The sequence below is a fragment of the Anoplolepis gracilipes genome, chromosome 6 (genome assembly GCF_047496725.1).
Source record: "Anoplolepis gracilipes chromosome 6, ASM4749672v1, whole genome shotgun sequence".
Classification (NCBI taxonomy): Eukaryota; Metazoa; Arthropoda; class Insecta; order Hymenoptera; family Formicidae; genus Anoplolepis; species Anoplolepis gracilipes.
The window spans coordinates 9,946,641-9,966,160 of record NC_132975.1 but is presented as its reverse complement, the minus strand read 5'-3'; the positions used below and the strand labels follow the sequence as shown (position 1 = coordinate 9,966,160).

Below are 19,520 nucleotides of genomic sequence, written 5' to 3'. Positions count from 1 at the left end.
GAATTAGGTTCCGGCCCGCCCACGTCCGCTTTTAACTCTTGAAAGATTCCAAGGCCTACGGTTGGCTTTGGCACGCGTATAATTGGGCAGAAATTCGTCTGATCTGATTATTTCAATCTTGCGAGCTTAATAGGGGCCAAGGGCGCCAAAACAATTCAGATAAGGTTTGTTGGAGTGCGCATAACAGACATAACAGATGCTATGCAGCCTTAAAAAAAAACCTATAACTTTTCAGGGTTGCTCGACTGTTTACATTATTTGGCCTTCGTAATTAATTAAGTCTTCGATGACATCGCGATAAACCGAAAACTAAAGTGACAATTCAAAAGGATATCACAATATTTGATATATTATAATGTTAAATGACTATTTATATATATATATATATATATATATATATATACATTTGTTTTTATGTTTAAATATCTGATATGTTTTTTTTATTTTTATATTTAAATGTTATATGGAATGAATTATCTTCTTAAGATAAAATAAGAAATTTACTTTATAAATCTTAGATTACACATCATGATAAAAAAGAAAAGATATAAATATGAAAGAGATTCATGGTGCTCTAAATCTGGTATGTAAACTGAAATGGTCACAATGCATAGATTCTCATCTATACAGACATAAAAGTGAATATGATTGACAGAAATTAAGTTTCTAAGTTACGAATACACAGAGCATCTGTCATCGGTCAGGCATTCCTTAGGAAACATTTGCTCTTTCATTTCGAGTAGTAGCTGATCTGCCGAAGACGAGCCACTTAATAGAAGATGAAGGAAGAAAAAAAAGAAAAGAAAGAAAAATTGAAGGAAAGAGAATAATAAAGAAGGGAGCTAGAAACGAGAGGAAACTATGAGCACCTGCCACTTATATCCCAGTGGCAGGTGCTCATAGTATACCACGGCATACAACTTCTACGGATCTTTGTTTACGGCCAATACCTCCCGCGTATTTCTAATCCTGCTGAAACATCTTTTCTTCGAGGTTGTCAGTTTTGGTGATTTTAGAACAATTTTGTCATTGCGGGATATGTATTCAACATGCCAAAAATGTGAGACAACAAAAAATTTTATCGCTGGGATCTCTCCAATAAATATCCTGTTGAAAACGTATATGGTAATATATATCCTTGAGTTTATTTAAATGATCTTATTGCTAATATACAATAATAATCTCAAGTAAAAATTTATTTAAGAAAATTTTAATCCGACACAAATTACTGAAAAAAGATTAATTTTAAGAATATGTTTGGTATAAGATAAACTGGAGTAGATTTTTTTCAAAATAACATTTTGATAATTTTTCTAGAAATAATTAATATAAAAAATATACAATTAAACTTTTTATATTGCATATACATATTACCTATTAAAAGTTGAACAACGTGATGCGATAGCACATCAAAACTCAATTTAAGATTATTTATTTGTAATATAATGCCAAATGATGATAATAATGCAAGAATGATTGCAATTAGCGACTTTAAAAGTTTGAGTAAAAATTAATTGTTTAATTAGCCAATGATTACCCAGTAAGATTCGCAAAAAATCAAAGTAATTAATCGGCTGATTCTACAATAGAAATATTTTTTCAACCCTTTAAGCAATAAATCTATTAAATAAATATATAAATATATTCTTATCTCTACAAATAAGAGATTATATTTTCTTATCTTTAAAGATTTATATTTTAATTAATTTAAAAAAATTTTATGACATATATATGAAAATGTATGCGTCAATATATAATATATAAATTTATACATATTATTAAAATATTATTACACGACTAAATATCATAATCAATGTAAATTCTTTAAAAGAATGGATATTTGTGAAAGATTATATATTTTATATATGAAGAATACAACATACTTAAACGACAGCCATCAAAACCTAACATTTACTCTTGATTGACACAAATGGTGTCAAAAGTTGATTTTTATTACATGATTAATTGATTTAAATTACATGATTTGTACTTGGCCGTTTACTTATTGGTAGTTCAATAAAAGACAATACGCGTTGCACAAATAAAAAACAATAGTTCTTTTAACAATACCAGAACCAAATCGGTATCATTACAAAAAAACATATACTTTTTATGCTGGCTATAAAATTTTGTTTACTTTTGTGCAGATTTGAATACAACATAAAAGACTTGAAATACTATAAGAATTTACCTCTCGCAATAGGAATTGTATCGTGTTGGTCAACTCCGAAGTATGACATTCCAAGGGAATTCTATGCGTTCAATATTCAACAGCATTGTCGCTCTTTGGCCTTTGCTAGTCAGTTTTGAGAACAAGAAAGAACCAGTCACTGGTCTCTCTACAAGTCTGTAACCTGCTACCGCGACCGTTAGGTGAGTTTCCAGTCTCCTACCTTTTCTTACGAATTTCCTGCGCTTTATATAAAGCATTTTGTAGTCTCGTCGGATTTCGTAGTTGGAGCCGACTACAAGAAAACCCTCAGGAGAGAATTATATTTACAGATATAGTTGCTGCCAAGTGCTATGCAATAAATAGCATATAAATGCAAGCATTTTTACAATTATTGAAACTAATACATACTTGATGAAATATTTTATTTTTTATTAGAAATACAAAAAATGTCAATCTCCAATCCTCCTCCTCCTCGTCTCTCTCTCTCTCTCTCTCTCTCTCTTTCTCTTTCTTTTTCTCTCTATCTTTGATAAGTATCAGCTTTGAATTTAAATTTGGATAGTCGCGGTACGTAATTTCCTGTTGAATACTAACGAGTTATTTACACTTCCAAAATCTTTTCCAAGAAATATTTGAAAATTCTTCGGCAAAGATGTTAATCTAAGAAAGACTTTTCTGAGATAACATCTCGGTTCGTTCAATGAATTTATTTATTTTTTTTTTTTTTTTTTTTTTAAGAAAGACATATCTAACTATAATGTAAAGCTATTTCGAATAAATGATAAACTTTTGTATCAACATCAATGCTAATTTTATAATATCGATTTTAATACGAGTTTTTATAAATCGTAAAATAATATCTAAATTATCTAATGCGTCAGAGACAGATTTGAGAGACAATATATTTATTTTTTACCGTTTTATATCACTATTTGTTAGAACAGGATTGGGGATGATTTGATAGTGGTCAATGGATCGCGGCAGGAAATCCTTTGCCTTTACGGATTTCAATCTTGTTCATTCACGGCACACGGCACATCAAAGGGGTGAGAGAATAAGAATGGAACTGGGATTAGAGAATGGGAATGGAATCTGAAGTTCCCCGCGCCTATCCGTTGCTTGCCTCATGCGGATACGTCCGGTACGTTCATTCACTGATCCTGTCCATTCATTCTCCGCGTTCTACGTCCAATATGATGCATCTAAACGTACCTGAGCCATTCGGTTCAATCTTCCATCGAGATGCTGTAAAGAATATAAATAAGTAATAAAAAATATAAAAATATGAGTAAAAGAATTTTACTTATATCGCGCCTACATATGTTATAAATGTATTTATATATTTAAAATATTTTATTTTTGTTATAATTAATGGGATATAAATTAAATACAAGATTCTGCTTTAAATATTAATATTAATTTTAATATTTTTTATATTACGAAGAATGTGTGGCAGGATAAGATAAAAGACTTATATTACAATTATTTTTTATTATATTTTAAATATCACGCAAGTCACAATTGTGGAATTATTCATCGCTGAGAATTAGTTAATCTGAAACTAAATATTAATTTCCCTATCGCTAGATTATCCTTCATTGACAAATACAATATATTTCTACCGCAAATATTTTCTTCCTAAAATGTGTATCACGCATCGGTGAACTTTTGCATACGTACTACAATCCTATTTTCCAAACCATTTCACGGAGTTATCAATATATCGCTATAGGTAGACTTTATTCAAGCAGAAGTTATAAATGTAAATTGTGTTTAGACACAAAAATCTTTTTAATCGTAAAGGAGGAGTATTTATTAATTGACTATAACAAATTGTGCGATTCGAAAAGATAAAAAAAATTTAAATCTCTTAACAATTGTTTTTTAATTGCAAATAATATAATATATAATAATTAATATACATAAAAACCAGTAAAAAATTTCAAATAGACGTACGCAATTGTCATGTGTGACAATAAATATGACAAAAATAATTGTATTAATTCTAATCATTCGAATCTCTTAAATATTGTTAATGTCATTAATTAAATTACAAAACATTTATTATAATGTATTAATCTATAATTATATGGTAATAATTTCCTGTCATGCATCACAATCTTCAACGTGCAAAGTGTGTATGAAAATCAGAGTGACACTGATTATCGATTCCGGTTGTGAGTTACAGAGTACATCATTAATTATGTCATAATTATCTGACATATCCTTCAAACCCGTTCAATATTTAATTCGACAGAAGAGCTGCATATAATTATAAAAAGTATGATTATTTATATTTTTAACAATAATATACAAGTAGCAATTTTTATTTTTGTAATTGTGAATTAAATTAAAAAATTATTAGTTGTATATAATTTATCTAACAATAAATATATTTTACTTGAATTAGTTGATAGCTGTGTACTTGTACGCGATTGTTAAAAGCATAGAAAGATAAATAAAAAAATAAATAACTCTAAAGGCCTTGCTTTTTATTGCTTATTGATTTCCGCGTAATTTAACTTTTAAACTGTGGAAATTCTTTATCAAATGATCAGAAGTTATTTCAGTGTTAAAAGCACAAAGATTATAAAGCTGATATTAATTCGAGAGATAATATATCCGAGGATTAAAATTGCAGTTGTTTTTTATTAGCAGTGATTTTTTACATTTTGTTATCGTACGATCGTTATCTAACAATAAGTGATATAAAATAATGTTTACATACTTAATATCTATCTTACAAGAAAATGTATTAATATTAGATTTTAATATTAATTTAAAACTTTGTTCATCTATACTCTATACTATTCGTTAAATGTACAATAATAAAGTTTGACTAAACGTTTTGGCAATATCTTATGTACGTGTATTCTTTCTCTTTCTTTACTTTCGACGACAATGTTTGACAATGTAAAAATATTTGACAATGTTATAGATACACACGAGAACAAAGAAGAAGAAAGTTTTCGGAAACACTGGACGAATCCTTAATCCTCAGTGTCGGCTTCAATTCAGACATAATTGATGCGTCGACCGCACACGCGCTCAGTGAGTCGAGGGAGGGGGACGACGGAGTGGGGAGACGGTGGCGCCGACCGTAGGAAGAGCAGAGAGAAGGGGGAGTAGTAGCGGCACGCATGACGCGGAACTCGGAAGAGTGGTGCTCGCGCCTCGCGCATTCATTCGCCTGCGAGCCGCTGCGTCGTACGGTCGGGTCCTCTGTTCTCTCGCCACGGTGAACTGATAGCTTGCGACAGGCAGGCAGTCAAACAACCGGCCGGCTCTCTGACAGGTGCTATCATCCTTCTCCGCGAGCAGAATTTGACTTCTGTATACGCATGAGCCAATAGACGATCTTTTATTTTCCTCGCACGAGCTATCGATAAAAAAAATAAAGAAAGAAACAACAAATCGCGCTGTCAACTGTCAAGGAGGCAATTCGGCTAGACAGTCGTCGTTCCGTTATCAAAGGAAACCGGCGTGACGCCGTTGGTCGTCGGAACGGTACCCTGCACGCTTCTGCACAGTGAAATTAGCGTGGAAAGTGCCTGCACGCTCCGTTTCACCTCGCGAAGATTGAGGAAGAAAAGAGAACAGGAAACGGACCACTCTTGCAAGCTTTATAAACCGAAGTTTTCTTTTGAAAATCGCGCGGCTTCTACGCGATATTTTCTTGTAAGATTTTGACCGCAATTATAATCGCCTTTTTGACTCGTCGCCTTGTGTTTGGAACTGAGACAGTGTGGGTTAAGTGTGCTATGACAGCTGCGGAAACACTTCCGGGGAAAATGGGGCTGACGAAGACCCTGCTGTTGATCGTCCTTCTGAATGTCGCCAGCTGTCAGAGTGAGTACTTTTTCCAATCTTCTTGTATATACACAAATCGCTTGTCACAAGTCGAGTGTGACGTGCCGCCGATTATTACACGATTAGATCGCATTATTCTGTAATTCACGTGTAAGCTCGTGTTACGGTGAATCGGGGGCGATCGATGCTTAAAGCTCGAGTCTTCCTTCGATTAGTGAGATAAACTGAGCATATCGCGTTAAATAAGCGTAAAATTTAACGAATAATTTGTTGATGTATTTGTCAAAATGAAACGATTAAAGTATAATCGAATGGTAGGTTAATAATATTTAAAAGATATTTTATAATTGCGAATGTGTTTTATTTTTCATCTCATATTTTGCGAAAGAAAAATTATATAAGTTTTTTCTGAAAGAGATGTTTTTGTCTTTATCTCCTCTTTTTAATACAATAAATTTGTATTGACAATATAATAATAATATAATAGGAATTATTATATAAAATTTATAAGAATGTCGAAATCAATCGTAAAAAACTGTACATATTACACTTATTACATGTATACTTTATATATATAAAAGAAATGAGATCTTTTTGTTGAAGGAAGACGGGAATAACGTGATTATTACATCAGAAAATACACATAATATATATATATATATATATATATATATATATATATATATATATATATATATTAAATGTGTACTTACAGTTTTCTGATATAATAATCATGTCATTCTCCCCCTCTCCCGACGAAAAGATTTCATTTCTCTTAGCTTTCCAAAATCCTTAATTTATGCTTTGAACAATGTGTAGCATAACGAGATCAGTATTCGGTTCGTGATATATTACCAACATTCTTTTGTGGGGCTGTCCATCGATCGACGCTAATTCACGGTAATTATCTCGGGAGACGCAGGATGCGTACGGAAGCGCCAGCATCGTAATTTGCGTGGTAATGACACATTTTCGCTCGTGTCGCGGTTCAGTGAACCTTTTGTGAGAAGCATCGAGGGGGGCCCCCCTTCCCGATTTATTCCATCTACCATCGCGCCACTCCCGTCAGGGTGGATTCGTTCCTTTCGAGATATATCTACCCGCTTCTTCCTCATCGACCAAACAAATTTTATTCATAGGAACAACGCCATCGGCGCATTCTTATCAACTCTTTTTATTTTATCGTTACGAAATGCGCATTACGACCAGAGTACAATGAATATCGAATATCCTTCATTGACTGTGTGTAGGACTATCGTGACAACTTAATTATCTATGTAAGAAAAATCATGATGATGCGCGTCAGCATTTTATCATCGAATAATTTAAACTCAAACAAAAATATAACTTAATAAATTCTCTTTCTACTACACCTAGAGCTACATTAAATAAAATATAATCTATATATTCTGTTAATACCTGATGAACAAACTTACATTGATATCATTTATATTATTTTATTCGAAAATATTAAAAACTTTTAATTTTTTAGAGATTAACTGCTTTCTCCAAATAATTACATAGGTTACATTTTTTTAATATTTAGCCCATGACATTAAAAAATTGTTTTTTCTTTCTTGTCAACAAACGGTGACACGAGAATAATATACGCAATAGTAATATATTTGTTTTAAAAAAAAAGTCTGTAATTATGTAAACATGAGCTAACGGTACTGTAATTATCGCACTTTCAACGAGCAGTTTTGCTTAGTGAGTTCTTATTCATCCCGCGTGTGCCGTTAAAAGGAGACTAGGCGTAAAAGAGCGGACATCGGTCCGAGTAGAAACGAAGTTACGAATGCAGATTGCAAGTCACGATCGGAATGTCACGATACGCACGTGGGTTGCACCTTACGTTGCACCATAGCAGTCGATCGAGCCACACTAGTCCAAGACTAGAATCCGCTGGATCATTATTGAATATCCCAATAGTTTCGAAATTACTCTTTAAACATAAACCGATTATTGAGCGAACAATTTATTTTTAACATCACAAAGAGAAATACATATAATTCTTATACAGAATAATTTTGGAAGAGTGGATTTTAAAAATCTTCTACATAATTAAAGATAAAAATGATAGATCTTAAAAAAACATCTTTTTAAATCTATAAACTCTTATTTTATATAAACATTCTTTTTTTAGATATAGTTTTAAAAATATTTGCCATTTAATTTCGTAATTGCAACAATATGTAATATTGACATAATATAATAGGTGAAGTATCAATCTTTTTGTAAACGTGTTTGAGTTAATATAATTTTATTAACACCAAGAATTTTTTTAGTGAGTTTGATAGTCCGTTTTCCAGTGTATCTCTAAAAATGTTTATGATATTTTCTAGTTCATGCAATTATTATGTATATTTAATTCTATAGATTTATTTATTTCATTTTTTACACACATGTAAATATTATATATATGGAACACGTACAATAATTTTTTTCTTATATCTTTTTTTCTGATATTTTAAGATGTCTGAATTGTTCAAGTAGAAGTCGTCAGACTCTCAAATAATCACGAAAAATTTTAAGTATAATAGCAAAACTGTACGACTATGATAAACATTGTAAAAACATAAAAACAACTTTCGCAACGTTTAAAGTCACACAGTTTTACTACTTAAAATTTTTCGTGATTATTTAAGAGTCTTACGAATTTTACGGTTTTGAATAATATGGATGCTAAAGTGTCAGAAAAAGAATGATAATAGAAACATTATTATACGTATTGTAAATTCTCTCTTAAGGAATGGCTTCATTGTTTCCCTTAAAAATAGAAAAAGATCTATAGTGACAAAGTAGGAAATCTCGAGATTTAAGTTTGCTAAGGATTAAATGTCACATTTTTTGAAGCGATTTATGAAAGAAATATTGCCAGTAATTATATGGGAAGTGATTTTGGAGCGAATTTGTATATATTATGGCATTTGAAGTGACAATGGTGTCCATAAAAACGACGTGCTATTTTTTTAAAGCAACCCTGCAAAATTTTAGACCTTTTAAAACTGTTCATAGACTTGTCTCTCTCTCTTTCTCTCTCTTTTTCAGCACATTTAGATCCTTAAAGAAATGCCGCACCCTTTTACACCTTTGAAAGTTCAGATAAAAGGCTCGTTTGGTAGCTCTGTAAAGTATATAGAAAATCCGGTGAGATATAACAGGAAAATTTAGAGAAAAGCTGCTCCTTTCGTTTCAATACGTTTCAGTGTCACTATTATTATTTCAATGTTAAGAATGTTTTTCGAGTAATAAAATTTAATAATAATATTTTGTTCACACAATGCAATATTTTAGATAAATCATGTAAGCATATGTTTTGTGGTTAATTTTATTTAATAAATTCAAAAATAGACATATTACAAATCAGAGTGTCTTTAGAATTAATATATTTTAAAATGTTGAATTATACCCGTTTTGGACATGTCAAAATTTTCTTTTATATTATTATTTAATTATTGCATTACATAGTTGTTAGTTTCAAAGATATCACACTGCGGGAAAAAAAACCATAATTCTTTTTTGAGTAAAAAGCGAGAAAAATCAATGCATAAATCAATCTTGCTTTTGGACTTTGTAGATCCGTATATTATATTTGGAATAATTACAACTTTATTTAACTGACTAACTACTCTGTCAAGGATGTAGTTTACGGTGAGAACATCTTGTCAATTTTTCATCGGATTAAGTTAACGAGTCACGATCGCGGCAGTCATTCTCAACATACGGTAGATAATCTTGATTCATATAAAATCCCTACCTTTGTGATCACAACCGCCAAGGAAGCCGCAAGTGATACTTTAGAAGAAATGTGTGATAAAACCAAAAAAACATCCTTAAATCCTTGTGTGTGTGAATGTAAAAATTTTACTTAATTGTTTTTACATTATTATTTTTATCTATTATATTATATATTTCATTGAATTTTATTATAGACAAGAAATTATTTCATGGATACTCACATATAGCTATTAGTTTTTTTTCGCTCATTTGGAGCGAGGTTGGTGTTAATTAGTTAATGGTTATGATATAAAGTTAACCGTCGTTGATGGAATCGATCTTTATGATTTCTTCATAATATAAAATATTATTATTATTTATTTCTTTAACTTTCATTAGAAATTAAAAGTGATTGTGGAATAACACAAAATCTCATTTAAAATCGATAGAACTATTGAAATATAACCACCGTTTAATTTGTTTAATTAATATTCTAATAATATTTACACATATAAATTTTTATAGAAATATTGTAAAATTCTCAAGCGCTTAAAATCTGGCAGAAAATGCTAAAAAAGTTAGTAGACATTAGATGTAGCGTGACATCTCAGTTTGTCCTGAGTAATTTTTTAACTTAATAGCCAAAATTATATGTTTAATTTATATGTCAAGAACTTTAGAACCATTAAAAATAAACCCAGAACTCTTAACAATAAATGAGTTTCCAGAAAGTGAGATGCTTTACACATACATACGCACTCTGTGCGAATATTAATAATTCTGTTGCTCGATTAGTCATGTATAAGGCTCGTATTCGCAGAACTCTCAGGTGACTCTACATGCAGGTCTTTATCGGCACACTTTGGCGGTCAATGTTTTCTAATTCAAGCTGCCTGATCTCACACCGTAGGGTGCTAAATTTATACCTGAGTCGTTGATCACCATCGACGAGTTGCAGTTCAATATTCAATAACGGCAATTTGTCTGAGACCATTTTAATCTTGAGTCTTTGTGTTACGCATTTAAACCGGCAAATGTTCAAAAATGTTTCAGAATTATCGTTTTATGTTTATTTATTAAATATATATAAATAGATGGTTTTTAAATAGATATCAATTGAAGAAAATAAAATTGATAATAATATTCTTTGGAGTGTAACTCATGTTTTAGAACTTATACATAATAAATAATAGCAATTATATAAATTGATGTATTATTTTTTATTAAATGTTTTATCTTTTTATAAAAAATTTTGTGAAGTTTTGATCAATTAGGATTTTATTATTTATAAATATAAATAATGTACGATTATCACACGGATAAGTGAACCTGATTAAAATGAATAATAATTCCATTGCATACATATGAACATATAGAAATCGAGAAGATTATATTACATTATTATCATTTCTTTACAAAGTAATTTTGTTTTCTTCTCACCTATGTACAAATAGATGATGTAGCGATAAGTTATGCCACCATGTTTTTTTCCATGTGATAGCTTGATAAAAATATTCGAACGTAATTATCATCGACACAACTTGGCAAAAGTAAGTTTTTGCTCACCGGAACGAGGCGAGATTCTTGCTCGCCGCCACCAACTCAATTTACACCTTTGCGCATCCAAACTCGGTAAAAAAGGGCTCTCGAGAAGCCATTAAGACGGACCCGAAAATGTTGCTCTTCGCGCGGAGATTTGGGTCCACGACGCGGGTTATTTCGATCCTTTCTCTGATCCAAGGATGTATCAAGGGCGGCTGCAACATGTTCGGGAGATAACGATTCTCTCGGCGATTGTCGACGATGACTCGTCGGCGAATTGACAAAAGAGAAGAATAAAATCGTGCGACGTATATTTTAAGATTGTCGACGTAGGACATGGATGGTTAGATTGAATATCGAAAAAATATAAAACAAATATATATATATATATATATATATATATATATATATATATGTTTTTAATATTTAGTAATAATGTATACAATCTTTTCAATATCTGTTCTCATATACATATATATGACGAATTAAATAATCAAAATTAGAAAAGTAAAAACCAGAATGAAATATTATTCACTTTTGATTTTATAAAACAAAGCACATTTAATTATGAGTAATTGTACATTACTCGTAGACGATAAGATAATCTCGTTGATCAAAGACAAAGTTGAAATTATCAAACAGAAAAATTGTATAAAACAAAATATTTTACAAGTTATTCATGGACGATAAGATAATTGTGTCGACTGAAAACAATATCGATACTTTTTACAGTGCTAGATGAAAAAACACGTTTATTCGTACCTAAAGTGATAATTATTCAAAGTTGAAGGGGCCTTTTTCTTGTCGAGAGAAAAAACGAAACGATATCGCCGAGAAAGATCTCGTGGTCTTAACCAAATACTTAGCGGAGGGTGTAATTATTGGCTGTTTGGCAAGGAAATTTCGACCACCCAGCTGTCTTCGAACACGCCTAATCTCTTTTTAAATTGGATCAATTAAATAAGCCCTGTCAGAGGTTTAGTTAAATTGACTGAGTTTGTCAGGAGGCGATAGCATCTTTAGCCGCAGATTTATTTAACGATGTCAAGTGATGTAGACTTAAAAATTTATCAATCAAAATTCTTTTGAAAAAATAAAAAAAGTAAAATATAATATATAATCAAACACACATTTATATGCAAATTAATTTATTATATTTGCAAATTAATATCTTTATTATTTAATTTTGTCTTTTTTTTTTCAATTCCAAAATTATATAAAAAATATTTTAAATGACAAAAATGATCATCCCTTGCATTCTTTAAGTAAAATAAAATAACTGATAATAAAACGTAATAGAACTAATAGTAATTTAATAGAAAATAAATTATAAAAATTTATTTTCTATTAAATTACTATTAGTTCTATTTTTTTAAATTTACAATTAAATTCGTTATACATAAAATTTTAAAAATTTATTTCAATTAATTAAATTAAATGTAACTCATTTAAGTCTTAATTATTTTACATTTTGATTTGAATTTTAATTATAATTAAATCTTTAAATTATTAATTTTTAATATAATTTTTCAACAACAATATATAAAAATTAAATTAAGTAATTCTATTCGTGGATTATCAAATTAATCAACAAGTTCCTCTAAATCATAAAATACCGCCAAATTTTTTATTTTTAATGATTCATATTTAATATTTAAATTATATTTTTTTTTCATTTGAATAATAGGGTATCTTATTGCTTATTGGGTAGCTTACTAGATTGATATATATATATATATATATATATATATATATCAATCTAGTAAGCAATAAAATAATTTTGTAAAAAGATACCCGCGAATTTCGCGTTATAAAATGTTCATACGATAAATCTTGTATGAGGTCGAATTGGACGAGTTTTACAAGCGCGACACGATACAGCAATGGACCGGATAACATGGGACAGATCGAAAGTCTTACAGTACGGCAAAGTCGCAGCTTTAATTCGCTCCGCTGCCTCAATGGCACCTGTCGTCTCCGGCCGGCGCGGCGGTGAGATGACTCGCGGCCACAATGTTACCGCCATTAATCACGATCGTCGGATGCATCGCGCGCCGTCTCGTCGTCGCCCGATGTGGTGGTTTCTCGCCTTGACGAGCCGGTATCCCCTTCCTCATCGTCGCTCCTTCGTTCTTGCCGTGTGCTCCTGCCGTCATCCATCATCGCCCCGGCGACAGCCACGCGGTATCAAAAGCTACCCTGTTTTTGGTTACGTATACGAATAAGACTAAAGAATAGGTCGGCATAGAATTTTCGAGATCCGCGGATCCTGAAGACAAAATGCGAGAGCCATTAGGACGGCGATTCTCAAATGATGAGCCAGTCGGTCTGTAATTTCAGAGAAAACTTCTTTTTTACAGAGCTTTCATTTTCTCATAATGTTTCAAATTATTTTTATTATAACACATAAGTGTACTGCTCTTCAATGTCTGAATATTAATTTTATTTCCTACATGAAATATAAACTTGATATCATATAAAATTAAAATTTTTTTAGAGAAGCTGATATAATTTACGCAATTATTTCTGCATATCATAGTTTAAAAGTTTAATCAAGCATTATTACATTAGGACGTATGCCAAACCGAGCGACCATTAAGAAAATAGATCAAGTCCACGCCCAAGTTTTAACTCTGAATTGAATTCTCCTCCGCGAGTGTTAAACGATTTTGCGAGGAGTGGCGCGGCGCAAACCTTTGATCAGATGATGAATTTCAACTTCTCCACATTTCTCGCGGAAGTGATCAACCGTTTTGGGATTAAACGGAACAAATGTTCTGCTTGTGTTACATAAAACTTTAATTTTAGAACGTTGAATATCATCTACGCGTTATTTCTCGAGTACAATTATTTTACATTTATAACAATATACTTTGTTTTATGATGTGCGAGATCTCTTATGAAAAAAAAAAAAAAAACTTACTTTTTATAATAAGATACAAATAAGACACTACAGAAAACCTAAAGCTGATAGAAGTAAATGGTTAAAACAGCTGGATAGAACCTGTTGTTTGCGTTTGTAATGAGATCCGCGTGCCGTCACGTTGCACGCGTGCAGTTAATTGATCATCTAGTTTCGACGATGAAAAAGCAAAAATCGTGACCCTATCGATTAGGACGCATTAACATTAACGAAACAGATTAGAATCCTAGCCGACCGTCTGGAATTTCTCCTTGCGCGGCCAGGAAATTAGAACCATTTCCAGGGCAATTTCCTGCCCTCTAGTATATATGATGCCTTCACTCTGCCCTTTTATTCTCGTACGACGAAAGGGCCATCGTGATACCAATCTAGTCGATCTTCAGGGTGGCGTGCGCAGAAAGAGCAGATGCAACATGCAGCTCCTTTTTCGATCAATCGATATAACTACACCTCATTGAACGTGAAAGCGATACATTAATTTTCATTATGTTTGCTCGTTTCTCTTTATATAAATATTGAATTTTTATTAAAATCTGATATAGATATTTTAAAATATTTAAATGACAACAAAATTGTTGTAATATTAAATCGGGATTTGTTTCGTAATAATCATATTCTTAAATTGAATATTAATTTAAGTGAATTTAATATAGCTATATTGACTTAATATATTTTTTATCTATTTTATTTAATTATATATTATGTAAATATATTTCTACTTGACTGTACCTTTTATTTTATCTGGTTTATGTTAGTACATTATTCATTACACATGTTATTTTTATTGTATTATACATATATATGTCTCGTTAAAATAAACATTTAATATATAATAGTAGTTTCCATATGGTTGTTCATGATTTAAAATGGAGGGGCGTCGTGGGCGGCCAAATTCTGGTGCGTGTATTATAGTGTACATCCCTCCTTTGAAGAAGCTCGGATCGTATCAAGACTTCTTCCTTGGAGAGTCAGCCCTTGAAAATTCTAAAGAATATATCGCATGGGAGGTCTCTCGTTTTCATTGGATCTCTAAAGTATATTCTGCTCTGAAACTACTTGATATTTTTAAAACATTTGAGGAATTTAAAAAAAATTGACTTATTTTCCATAAATTAATAAGACGAAATTTTTACAAAATATGCTTACTATGCGTGCATACATATATCATTTTAACGTTATCTATTTAAATAATAATTATTATTATTTTATATATACATATACATACATACACACACATATATATATATATATATATATATATATATATATATATATATATATATATATATATAACATGTATATAAATTATATAGAAATTAAAGACAGTTTAAAATTATATAATTTTAATTAACCTAATAAAATTGTTTCTCTTTATTGTAAAATTATTTTTCCCCGATAACAATATTAAAGAGACTGGAATGTCCTATGTTTCACTTGATTAGAAACACCAATGTATGTTTAAAAATTTCCGCGCGATTTGATTGTTAACATCTGATGTAGAATGTTGCCGTACGAGAATAGTTTCCGAGACTAGCTTCTATGACCCGCAGAAGTGTTTATGTCGAGAAACATAACTGATGAATCACATTTGAACTAAAAAAGACGTGTGTACTTTAACTTTCCCTATTCGCTATAATCATAGTTATTATACAAAATCGATTTTATACACAAGCACAGGTTATAATTTTTTAACAAAATTTGCTAGATATTATAAAAAGACATAAAAATGCTAAATATTATTTTTAAAAATAATTTATCAAATTAATAAATAATATTTTAAATAATAAAAATTTATGCAATATTGATATTAATTAGTAATATGCGTTATTAATATAATTAGTATTTTGTATTTATTACAAATTAATCTTTTAATAATTGGATAACATGCGACAATGTTAAACACGAGATAAGCAGAGAGATACTTATTGTTAGAGATATCTTAATAATAATTATAAATAAAATTATAATTACAGTCGGACCTCTTATCCTACGACATTTTCGGTCCGGAATCTTCCCCTTAAACCTTTGATCCTACGACAAAAATTTGAGAGTAGGGGTATAATTCCCCTTTCGCGGTCGTAGCATGAGAGGATTTTTTGTCGTAGGATAAGAGGTTTCGTAACATAAGAGGGTCGTAGGATAAGAGGTCCGACTGTATGTTTACACAATGATAATGCAGTGACTCAACGACATGGAACTTTTCCTTTGAAATTTATTGCAACAATTTCCGGGAAATTCTCAAATAAAGATATTATTATCAGCGGTATAAAATTAACAAATACTTTAAAAAAAAATAATAAGAATATTTTTTGATAAGATAGCATATAAGGTAACAAATTTTTTTTTTGTTAGCATAAGATTAGATTTTTTGTAGGAAAATTTCAAGAGATTGACAAACAAAAACACTGCGGCTTGATCGGAAATCGTAGGTGGAAAAAGTGATCAATGTATAATGATTTTCTAACGAAGATCGGTATACATTATTGCATCGCGAGTGGGCCGTGAAGGATTGATATGCAAATGCATCTTTTACGCTTCGTAGACTTCGGTTACATGTAAGTCGATCGCGTAGGAATAGCAAAAATCGATCCTTTGAATACGAAATTTATTTAATAGGAAAAATAAACGGTAAAAAATAGCTTATATTTTTTACCGTTTTTATTTAATTACACGTGATACTGATTTGATTTAAATTAAATTTTAAAATTATGAAAAATAAAATTTAGTTGAAATCTGCAAAAAATTAATTTATAATATTCGTATAATCCAAAGTCATCTTTTATTTCTCTTAAAAATTTAAAGTATTTTTAAAGTGTATGATAACAATTCTATTTCTTGTTTGCAAAATTTATAAAAATTACGATATTAATAGAAAACTAGCACAAGTAGAATTTATACAAATTTAATTTTGAAATTTTTTAATTGTGGTTGTAAATCTCATGTTACAAAAGATATATTTAAAAATTAAGTTCCTTGCACACGAGTCACAGTTTTTTCCAGATTAATCATTATTACATATTTCATTGATTAAAAACTGGTTATAGTTAGCATTGACAGCTTCGATTGCCTTTACCGTCATTATATTCATTTACACTTATTGTTAGACAAGTTCTTGCAAGTTTGTCTGATTCATTTCCTAGAAGATCTCTATCTTTTTATTTTCCCGACTGGAAAACGATTTAATTTTAAGTGCAACGTTTTGATAGACATGGCCTTTCATTATGCACTTCGCGATGAAAATGACTTGCGTGCGACGTTTTTGTCGCTGGCTCATCGATCGTTAAGTGGCACGATTTACGACCGACGATACTGTCGTTAATTTTGTCTCGATCTGCTTGTAACACTGATCGACGGAACTGTAGAATCACGTGCGTATCGGTCCTCTACTTCCCCGCGCGCATTCCCTTCTCATATTTCTCGTATGAATCACGCACGGATATGAAGCGGGATTGATTTTCGTTGCGTGCAAAGGCGCGCGTCTTTCTCGACGACAGCTATTTAAGATTAAGATTATTATATTGAATTCCAATGAACTTGTTCCAAATAGCTCAATCATCTCAAATAGCTCAAATCTCGAATCGTTATATTGCACACATTATAGTTTTAACTACAAACTAAAATAAAATTACATAATTATAAATTTAGATTTTAAATAAAATCTCGCGAATTTAAAGTTTAAGAAATTAGATAAAATTCTGTATGTGTGGGAATTAAATTATATTAAGCTATGTTTTAAAATTTATATGTAGTTATTAAATGAAATTTCTCAACTGGAATTTATTTTAATTATTAAATACTTACTCGCGCCTTCTCTTGCGAAGGATTCGAGATTCGAGGCAATTCAAGCTCGATCGTGAAACAAATCCCCGCGTCGCGCGCGTCCCGCCCTACCGCTCCCTTTGTCTCAGGGAATTCAATGGCTTCGTCATTTCGCATCCCGAGCAGCTGATAGCGAAGCCAACGACGACGTCGCTTTCCCACAGTTGCCGCGGCGGTTCCCGTTCTCGTCTTCTTCTCTCGTTCGTTCCGTGCGACGGGCAAATGTTCGATCGTTCGGAAAATAACGGATATACACTTCAACATCGTTTGCTGTCTTTCCGAACAATAACCTTTGAACGGAACGCAAGCGGAAAACCACGAAGATACGCATCCGTTTGCAGGAAAATCGATGTAAAATTAATTTCGATATCGTTATTATAAAGAAGAAAAGACGAAAAGATAAAAGTGACTGACTTGATTGAAATTTGTATCGACATGTTACATGTTTGATTACGCTGTAATAATAATTTCTCGCAATATGATTGATTCTATTATTATTTTTATTACGCGATACAGAAACTAAATTTTAACCGTAAATATAAAACGTCAATTACCACTATAAATAGTAGACTCTAATTATAATTTCAATAATTCCATCTCCGAATTGTAATTAAAATAAGTCCTTCCGTCAATTTCTGTATAATAGATTTATTTCGTATTTGTATTTACATAATGAAAAAAAGGATGAAAAAGCATGATGAAAAAGGAAGTTTGGATAACTGCTAGCTTACCTCATCATAACGTCGCGTCTCTTATGAGTCTCAGAGTACGAATGAATGTTCTTAAGAATGAAACAGGATTGAATAATTCAGCAAACACTGCGGAGCAAGAATCCACAAAGAGAAGGTGTGCGTGAGCCTCAGACGCATTCATCTTCGAGAGCTTATGCTGGTGTAACGCACGCAACCTCCGGCCGTGTCGTCCGGCCCCTGAAAGAGCATCAGACTTTAATGCCTCGGACTCGCACTTTGGGGAGCCTAAATCACTCCCCACAGGACTCTCGCGCAGCAATCGATAGAAACCTGCTTGTTCGAAGAGGGACGAGGGAGAACGGAATGGGCATGATACGCGTTTCGAGGGTTGTAAATGCGTTGAGTGTAGTATCGCTTCGTTGAATGGTGGTTTCACTTTGCTCAGCGCGAAGTCCACAGAAAAATCTCTATTTATTTTTTGTACAACTACGATCTACTTTTCGTTTGCTTATTGGTTTTAGCAGTTTTGAATAGTCGAGCGAAGGGGCCAAGCAGGTCACAAAGTATAAATATAGGTGTGCCACTTTTTCTTTGCCTGTTATTGCTGAATAAACTCTACTCGGGTTTCGTCTATAAATTAAACTATGATTTCTGCTAGGAAAAGTCACTTTTACTCACAATTAGAATATATATATTTTTTTTCAACATTTTCATTTTTTTTTTCGATTGATTTTGAAGACATGTTTTTAGTATTCCGATTTTCTATATTTATTCGAATATTAAAAATATTAATATCTATAGAACAGAATAAAAACGTATTTTTGAAATTTGAATATCGATG

At 31.3% G+C, this 19,520-nt stretch overlaps 1 protein-coding gene across 2 annotated transcripts in view; it reads left to right on the top strand.

Annotated features, from left to right (window-relative positions):
• The first annotated feature begins 5,316 nt into the window (after window positions 1-5,316).
• Window positions 5,317-19,520, top strand: part of LOC140666586 (uncharacterized) — a 60,060-nt gene continuing 45,856 nt past the window's right edge. For both annotated transcript variants that reach the window (XM_072893929.1, XM_072893928.1), the window contains exon 1: window positions 5,317-6,022. In XM_072893929.1, the coding sequence (XP_072750030.1) occupies window positions 5,935-6,022 (88 nt within the window). In that variant the 5' untranslated portion in view covers window positions 5,317-5,934. The remainder of the gene's footprint in view (window positions 6,023-19,520) is intronic.